The sequence below is a fragment of the Anopheles cruzii genome, unplaced genomic scaffold, assembly GCF_943734635.1.
Source record: "Anopheles cruzii unplaced genomic scaffold, idAnoCruzAS_RS32_06 scaffold00777_ctg1, whole genome shotgun sequence".
In the NCBI taxonomy this organism is placed as follows: Eukaryota; Metazoa; Arthropoda; class Insecta; order Diptera; family Culicidae; genus Anopheles; species Anopheles cruzii.
Window position 1 is genome coordinate 1 of NW_026454364.1, and position 9020 is coordinate 9020.

At 44.4% G+C, this 9020-nt stretch overlaps 2 protein-coding genes across 2 annotated transcripts; both read left to right on the top strand.

Annotated features, from left to right (window-relative positions):
- Positions 1 to 125: 125 nt before the first annotated feature.
- On the top strand, positions 126 to 3725 carry LOC128276232 (ornithine decarboxylase antizyme-like). Its single transcript, XM_053014705.1, is given in 4 exon segments — positions 126 to 223; positions 839 to 959; positions 961 to 1009; positions 1078 to 3725. Coding segments are annotated over 4 exon segments (762 nt in total). The 3' UTR covers positions 1572 to 3725.
- Positions 3726 to 7172: 3447 nt separating this feature from the next.
- On the top strand, positions 7173 to 8866 carry LOC128276233 (protein croquemort-like). Its single transcript, XM_053014706.1, has 4 exons — positions 7173 to 7613; positions 7687 to 8525; positions 8597 to 8687; positions 8753 to 8866. The coding sequence occupies exons 1-4, from the start codon at positions 7173 to 7175 to the stop codon at positions 8864 to 8866; spliced, it is 1485 nt and encodes a 494-aa protein (XP_052870666.1).
- Positions 8867 to 9020: the final 154 nt, after the last annotated feature.

Genomic DNA, 9020 nt, shown 5'->3' on the forward strand with positions numbered 1-9020 from the left:
AGTGCATATTCGTTTGTAAATCGGTGAAATCGGTGATTTATTGCTTCATATACAACAGACCCGGGGTTCTCTGGTCAACCTGATTTCCCTTACCTTACCGATCCAAGCCTTAAAAGTGTATCAAGATGAAAGTGCCCGCAGTTGTTTCCGATGAGGAGAGTAGCGTTGCTGCTAGTGCTGAATCCGTCGGCTTTAACCGGCAGCAGTACCACCCGGAGGCTAAGTGAGTGCGATTAGATGTCGAATCGTGATAGTATTTCAACGATTGAATCATAATTGTTTACAGTTCATGTTGGAGCGATAATGATTGTGTAATACTTCGAACACTTTTTATTTGGATTACATTTTATTAAACACGTAGCTGGCCACCGTGGCGACACACAGAAAAGCAGATAGTGAGAATCAATATTCTACTATCATCGAAATGGGTCAAGCAGTTTCCATAATACTGTGTTATGTGTTTCGTATAAGAAAAACACATTATAGTTACGTGATTAAGAACTGATCTGCAGCGATCGGACGATCCATTTGTTCCTCAATTGGGTGTGCTAATTATCGGTGGCAAGTGATTGTCGTTTTAGTGTGTTGTATCTTGATGTTTCTCAGAAATGTTGATCTTAAACCTTTGATTCGAATAAAGGAGAGGCAGAAGTGAATGATAAAAAAGCACTGATTAGGCGCATGTTGATGTGTGAATTGGTTATCACTGAACGCGTTTGTGGAACTTTATCTCTGCTGTTTTCAGGCCTCGAACAGTAGAGTTCTCACATTTCTCTAACAGGAACTTCCTCCGGATTAGTATTTAATATGTTTATGTTTTCTATCCGTTCTGTTCCAGTGAGCCGAGTCTTAGTAGTAACCGTGCGAGTAAACGTACGATTTCGTCGTCCTCCTCCTCGTCTTCGGCGGCCTCCGACTCCTACTGTGTTTCGTTGGCTGTAGGACCGCTGTGGTGGTCCTGATGTCCCAACAATCAGGACCGATCACGATAGGGCATCTCCCTTGAAAGGTAAGAACAAACCATTGCTGTCGCACTAGCGAACGAAATGAAAACCGACTTTCCGGACATCGTTGCAGAATACAATCGCAAGGATTCTTTCGATTCGACAACGACCACCGCTTCTTCTGAGTACAATGATCTGGATTTCCCCGAATCGACCGTCGACTACATGAACCAACAGGAAGCTGCCGTCGTTCAGGAGCTCCTTAGTCAAACGGTCCCGACCGGCATCACACTGAAGCTTTTCGTAACACCGCAGAAATGCAGCAGCTGGGAAACGATATTCAACCCGAACGAGAACATCCTGTACGTTTCGCTGCCATCGGCCATGTCGCACGAAGCCTCGAAACACTCGTTCATTTCGCTGCTGGAGTTCGCCGAGGAGAAGCTTGAGTGCGATGCCGTCGTTCTGTGCATCCGCAAAGATCGGCTCGACCGCCCGAACCTGGTACGGACTTTCTCCTTCGTCGGTTTCCAACCGCTCAATCCGAAATCGCCGCTTGCTCCACCGCACATCGAAGAGCAGCAACGGAACGAGTATCTCTTCATGATATACAACATCGAGGAGTAAGCGACGATGGGGTAGTGCCGGAACAATGCATGGGAACTAGGTTTGTGGGCGAAAAGTTCTCATGCACACGATCCAAAATACCATCTAAAACAGGATCGTCTCTCAGAAGCAAGTCGTTTGTGGGTGCGATCGTATCAAAATTAAGTTCAAACCCTAGAGAGAGCTGCACGGCAACACCGTCAGAAGTGTGCAAAAAGATCTGGCGTAGCATCTCCTCAGGGACCATGTGAATCACAATTACATCTCTCTCTCTCTCTCCGAATGGTTCACCGATAAGGACGAAACCGGTTCGCCGAGCTTCGATTGGTGGCAGAGATCGTTGCATCCCAAATCGGCGTGATCGGCGTTCGTCCGTTTTGATACGATCGTATGGCAAAGCGAGTAATAAGTAGCATACATGCAAATGGAAAAAGTAAACGACAACCGCAAAGAGCATCATCATACATCTTCAATATGCCACGCCACTCTATCATCAACGTTTTGCTGAGCATGGTTTGGTCAGTGAGAACGTCCATCGCACCAACCACCAACCAATCAGCCGTAGGCATACTCGTAACGTCTAAGAAAGATAACATCTCCCTTTTCGAAGAGTACAATACCATTCTTAAACACACACGCCGTACATATTTTAAGAGCGTATATAATGCATTATTGAGCAAATGGTAAACAGTGGAAAACACATGCGCGCATCATCAGCATCATCCGATTCGGTATCACGATCTTACCAGTCGAAATACTTGCGATTTGTAATTGTTTAAGAGATATGCTACTATAATAGCGGTAAATATTCTAAAAAAGAAAAAAATCACAAAAAAAATTATAAAACTTAAAAATCTCTACAAAAAGAAACAAAATCCTATGTTCAATTCTTATTTTTATGCTTGAATGCAACAAAATCTAACTTTTAAAATGAAATCATCCAAGAAGTAAACTAGACATAAAAAGAAGAGCCATTGAACACACTACCACCAACGAGAAGACAGCAGAAAACGACTGCACGAGTTGTATAAGAGACAAAATCGACCATGAGGGGTAAAAAAGAAAGATAGTAAATCAGAAAACACCAGGCCCTGTAAGAAGACGTTCATAAACACACGATGGCATGTCCCGAGTTAGAAAGAGAGAGAGAAGACTTCTACTGCGAGGATGTGTTTCAGGTTGCCAACAATAATGAGCAGGATGATGATAAAACAACGATTAACAGAACAAGAATGTAAGCTCTACGGTGTTGTAGCCAAATTAAGAAACTACAAGCTTCGCACTCTTGTAGAAGTCGAGAGCAGACTAGCCTCTCCCGTTCACCAATTACCCCGTTTGTGTTTTCTGTTGTTTCGATTTTGCATTACTGTGCTTCTGTTTTTCTTCGTTTTCATAGGCTCAGCCACAAGTCAGTACTTATAAAGCAGTTTCGCAAGAAAATGTGTACACCGATTAGCGACAACATAATCAACCCTTCCTGGCACAGTTCTAAACATTTATTAGTTTTAAGGTTTATCCTAGTTTGTCTACCCTAATAATGGCAATTAATAATAATAATTTCATATACTTGTTTACTTTGCGATTCGATTAGATATTCACACACCGAAGATGGTATTGTAATGCTTTAGTTCGTAGCCAAACCAACAAGCAACAAGCTTAACGAATGCAGATCAAAATCAGAACGCGCGTTCGTTGCAATGCAATAGAAGTTTTGCTTTTCCGGAACGGTACTCTAGAGGTAGAGCGAGATCTACGTGATCGTGCGTGGCACTTGTGATTTAGACACACCGCGAGAGTGTTGCTCGTTAAAAGTGAGCCGAAGCGTCAGCACGACGCGCCACGGGATCGTTCATGGAATGTGAAAGGTTTGCGAAGTAACGCGACGCGATAAAGGAAAGGGAATGTATGTCGAGGCAACTACAACGAGGGAGAAAGTAACCAGGAATCAAAAGCAGAAGTCTTGTGCGTTTTGTGTTGAGGCTGAAAAGAACGAATGAGACAAACCCGTTACTGTTCTCGTTGTTTACTTTCTCCCAACTTTATATGTTGTTAAAGGGCTAAGTTGAGGGTGTACCGTATGTAAACTCGATAATATTCTTACTGTTTTTATCTACTAATTCAGAACACATAACTAAGAGCTTTTAAAAATACACACATCTATCTTTTATATTGTAACCGGTTAAGTTTCTATTCTGCATACGAACAGTTTTTCGCAGGTGCGCGTGGTCTGGTTTTACGACGAATAAGAATTCAACAGAGGTATTACTCGCCTAATGGTTAGAAAAGGGACATAGTTTCATATAAAAATTGCTTCCAGTTAAATCTAAATTCTCAATATTCAAAAGCACACGCAGATCACATGGAACTCATCATGTTTTTAACAATTTTTGGTTTGATTCACATGGCTCATTCTTTGTTCAGCTCTCCTCACTCTTTAGCCATTTGTTTTTGGTACTGTTTCGTAAATGTTTTCAAACTGAAGAGTCTTTTTCAGAGACCCGATGGAAATGCTTTCTCTGTGGAGCACGTTTATTTTGAAAAGCACCGCATAAGTTTGTATTTCACGATCTATTATTATCCCACTACGCACCTTGGATTTAATGTTTATAATCACCGCGCTTATCCGATATAAAAAAGAGATAACACTACAAACCCGTATCTACCCGCCAATCGAGTCGTCAGAGTATGTTCGAAATGGCTTGTGGCTTACTTTCAAGCAATCCGAAACACCGTGGAACAAAACCGTTCGTTGTGAATGAGTGGCATTCTGGCCACTGCACTGCTTCGAAATGATCTAAAGGTAAGGAAACTCACATAAAATAGATTCGTTCGTTTATAAAGTTCGTCTTTGGAATTTAAAACCAATTTAACGGTTTCATGATTGCAAATAGAATTCTTAATTGCTCTTCATTTCATCATTATTTTCTCATCAACGTTTTTACCACAATTTTGTTCGTGATCATTTACATCGAATTCCATGCCCTGTTAATTCCATCCATTAATCCATTAATTGCTCTGTGCCATAAGAGACGAACATACGTACGGTATTACGTTGTGTATTACGCATACAGCTTCTCAACGTTCGGATTGAAATTGCCAGAAAATTAACATGTATCGTTTGCGGTGCTGACCTTTTAGAGCAAAAACGATTCCTCACTTAAAAGCAGTTCATACTTACACACAATAACAATAATAAGACTTTCAGTACAATTACTGATGGAGTTCTATCGCATTCTGTTGAGATAATCGACGATCGAACCACCGACAGGCGAAAGAATAGCCTATAGCGATGGCAACACTTATCGTCTTCGGCGGTCATATACGGCGTGAGTGTTTTCCCTCCCCGTAACCCCGTAAATTTGTTCCGACATAAGACTTACGACTTATATCAGGGCGACATTCCAGGCTGTAAAAGATATGGCCCCTGGAAGGTGAGAGAGATTGTAGTGATGTGATTAAATCGATACGAGTACCAGATTAACCGATACCGGTAGGCGAAGATCGCCATCGCCAGCGCGTTGTGCGTCAGCTCCATGGAAAAGTTGTACGTTGAGGTATCGGAAGCAAACTCGGTGCAAGCAAATGTCTTCTTCTCCAGCATTTGATGTGGAATATTTGTTGGACTTTTTCCAAATTACTCTCAGTTCTTCAAAGAGCCTCATTTTAAGTAGCTGAACCACGGTTTTAGTATGAGTATGCTTTTAAATATGCTACATTGCTTTTAAAAATCACTCCCACGGCTTGGAGAGCAAAGTTTCGACCGTTACGAAAGTCCATGGTTGTCCTCCGAGAAGCTATTAAAGTGTCAGCAGCCCTTTCGGAATTGACCGCTACGGGTGCGAACAATGATTTAGTATTTACGTCTGATAAGATTGTTATCAAAGCAGAGACCGGCCACCAGCTTAACCGCCAGCGAGCCGTGTTGTTATTAATTTTTCAGTATTTTTTATTCTTCTCTAATTAATACATATGACATACGGCGCAAAGATTGATAGTATCCCTTAGGGTTTTAAATGTCACTCTCTCAAAACGCGATTAAGCTTATCAAACGGAATTGTGGCGAATGTTTAATCTTATTGTAGGAGTGTCCAAGTATGTTATTGTATGACATAATTCATGGATGCGATAACCGTACGCTATCTTTCCGACGAGTCTGGATACCATTGGTAGGTGCATTATGTCACTAAGAAATGCTATTGTCTAACGACGTTTGAATGCATCACAAATTCGCGATCGTTCAAATCTAATCCCCATAACTGGATTCCCCGAATAGGATTATAGGCCCAGCCTTTTCAATAGAAGGTGCGTACAATAACGAATGTTCCTAGGCTAACTGTTGAGAACGCGACGATTTCCAACCTAGCGTTACAAGCAATAATGATAAGTTACGAATTCTAAGAACGTTAGGCACAACACATAGGACCGATCGACCGATGAGTCTTAAGAATCCTAAAGAAACAAAGCAGAATCCACAGAGACCACAACATGCATGCAGATTGCATCATAAAATTATCTAGGGACCGCGCTGGTCCAGCATTCATCTTAAAATACATTGTAGGCAAGAGCAATGAAAACATTACGATAGATAAGCGTAGGAAATGCATGGCCACAGCAAGGGACCGGAAATATACCCAAAATTGGGTCGACCAGCATCGACCAGCACCGATAAGCGACGCATCGAAAGAAAGAGACGAGGATAGTTTAATCATAACAAAAAGCACTATATAAAGCGAAGAAATTGTCGAATAAAGTTAGATATCATTAGGCTACGGAACGCTCTGGTCTCAAGTCTTTTACTCTTGGACCGTTTGATCCCGCTTGTGAGATCCCTCCGGATGTTGACTGCTTACAATCGTTTGCACCACTCCGTCGGAACTCTAATAGTCGGAAACCAATCTTCTCTCGAGGCCTCCTCTGTCAGGTAGTAGTACCCATCTACCTTGTCCGTCCCAGGCCAAAAGAGTCGATTAACAAACGGTTTTAAGGGCGTTGGCAACAAGATCAGAACTGGTAAGTGAACGCGAGATCACTTCGGACCACGCTCCTTCGCGCGTTAGGTCCGCTCCGTAACACTAATCAATCTATGGAATCATAAGATGATAGGCATATTCATGAAATAATGATAAATAGAACAAAGGTAACAATTGCCAAAAATAAAACCACACAAAAACTGCAACGGTTTAGCTTTATCAAGAAAGCTTACGCGCGCCGCGGTCGTGCGGGGGGTCAATCGGGCCGATAATTCTAATCGACATTACCCACGAGAAAGGGCCTCTCGAACCATCTGCCGGCGTCTACTATACGTGTGTGTTTATCTTTATTGTGCCCAGCAGAGCGCAGTACAAAAAATATAAAATGGACCAAAACAGAACAAAAAAAGACCGTTATTTCCTCCTGCGTTCAAGAAAAAGTGCTCGAGCGGTGGGGCGCAGGACCAATCACAAGATTTCCAAGACAAAGGTATCTGCATCGTAAATCCGCTAAATAGTACACGGCGGCCCATCAACGTATTACGACTGATGCTAGTTCAGCCCTGAACCGCACCGTGTTCGGACAGGTCTGAGCCGTTGAAGGAGCAAAGTGCTAGGAAGAACCGGCGTACCGTGAAACACCGAGGGAACCATGTGCTGCTGTTCGAAACGGTACACCAACACCGCCAAGAAGCTGTGGGCGTTTGGCGGCGTAGTGGCGATCTTTGTGGCAGCGGCCTTTTTTGGGTTCGGATTGCCGGCCATCATTGATGCCGTGGCGCTGACCGAGTTTCGCGTCAAGGAAGGAGCCCGAGTGTACGAGAACTTCTTCGATGGCGAAGTGCCGATTTTCTTCGATATCTATCTGTTCAACTGGACGAATCCGGAAGAAGTACGAAATCCGAATGTGAAGCCCAACTTTGTGCAGATGGGACCGTACGTGTTTTCTGAGCGACACGAGCGTGGAATGGTGACTTGGAACGCCAACGATACGCTTACGTTCAACCAGAAGCGCATCTGGCACTATCTACCGGAGTTCTCGAACGGGGACTATTACAACGATCGCGTCACGACGCTGAACCCAGTGCTAGCGGTAGGTTTGTACAGGGCCTGTTGCTCCTGCTCGTGTCACAAATGGCTTACCAGACCTCAAATGCTTGTTCCAGACCGTTGGTAAAACGTTGGAGGGGAACGCACTACTACCGTTTCTTGATGGCTTAATCATGGCAAACGTGCTCGCTGAATTTCTGTACGAGGACATTCCGGTGCGTGAAATGTTATTCGATGGGCACCCCGACTTGCTGCTGCAAACGTTGGGCGACTTGCTTGCTATCATACCACCGGGCCAACTGCCCGACATCACTCTGCCTCCTTGGGACGGCTTCGGGTGGTTTGTGGAACGCAACGAAAGTCTCGAATACGACGGTACGTTCCAGATGGGCACGGGAGTTGACCATCGTCAAAACACCGGTGTCATGCGCCAGTGGAACAACGCCCCACAGGTGCCCAACTATCGCGGAGTCTGCGGTCAGGTGCGAGGATCGGGAGGAGAAGTGTGGCCACCGATGGGACGTAACTTGGGTGACAACATTAGGCCGCTCCACATTTTCCTGCCGGATCTGTGTAGTGCACTCACCTTGCGCCATGAGTCCGACTTCAGGGTGCACGGTCTGGATGGAATGTTGTGGGTTGGGCACGCAGAAAACTTCGACAACGGACATACGATGCCAGAAACGGAGTGCCAATGTACGGCCCCGGTCGAGGAGTGTCCCGTGTATCCGCCCGGTGTGCTCGACGTGTCGGAGTGTAAATTTGGCGCCCCGCTGCTCGTAAGCTATCCGCATTTCTATCTTGCCGATCCGAGCTACGTTGACGCCGTGACAGGCGTAAGTCCCAACAAGACGCTGCATGAGTTCCGCTTTGCCTTGCATCCTTTCTCGGGTATCCCGATGACCGCGAATGGCCGCATCCAGTACAATATGCATCTCAAAGACTATGGTTTAAGGTACGTACTACTATCCCTGACCCTGCGCACAGACCTCAACAAACCTTTTTTGTGAATATTTTCTTCTGTAGTTTGTTCAGCGAGGTACCAGATATTGTAATTCCCGCATTTTGGATTGAGCAACGCATGGTGCTCACCGAAGACATCGCCGATGATTTAAAGGTATGGTTGATTTAAACGGGCCGCATGGCACTTAGTGAATCTCTGGTCGCGTCTCCCAATTTCAGCTCATTCACAACCTTCGCTGGGGCTTCATCTACACGGCCTATGCACTCTGTGGCGTTGGAGCTCTTATGCTGGGATTGTCACTCTATGCCGCCTTTTTTGTGTGGAAGGACTAGCAAGCACCTACAGGGTAATAGGATAACTTTATTCTCTCCATTACAATCTTGCCAAATGTCGATAAAATCTGTCCGTCAAATAATAGGTTACGCAGCAAATATAGTACTGTGTGGGTGTGTTCTTTTTTACTACACTCTTGCGTTGTGTTCTTTG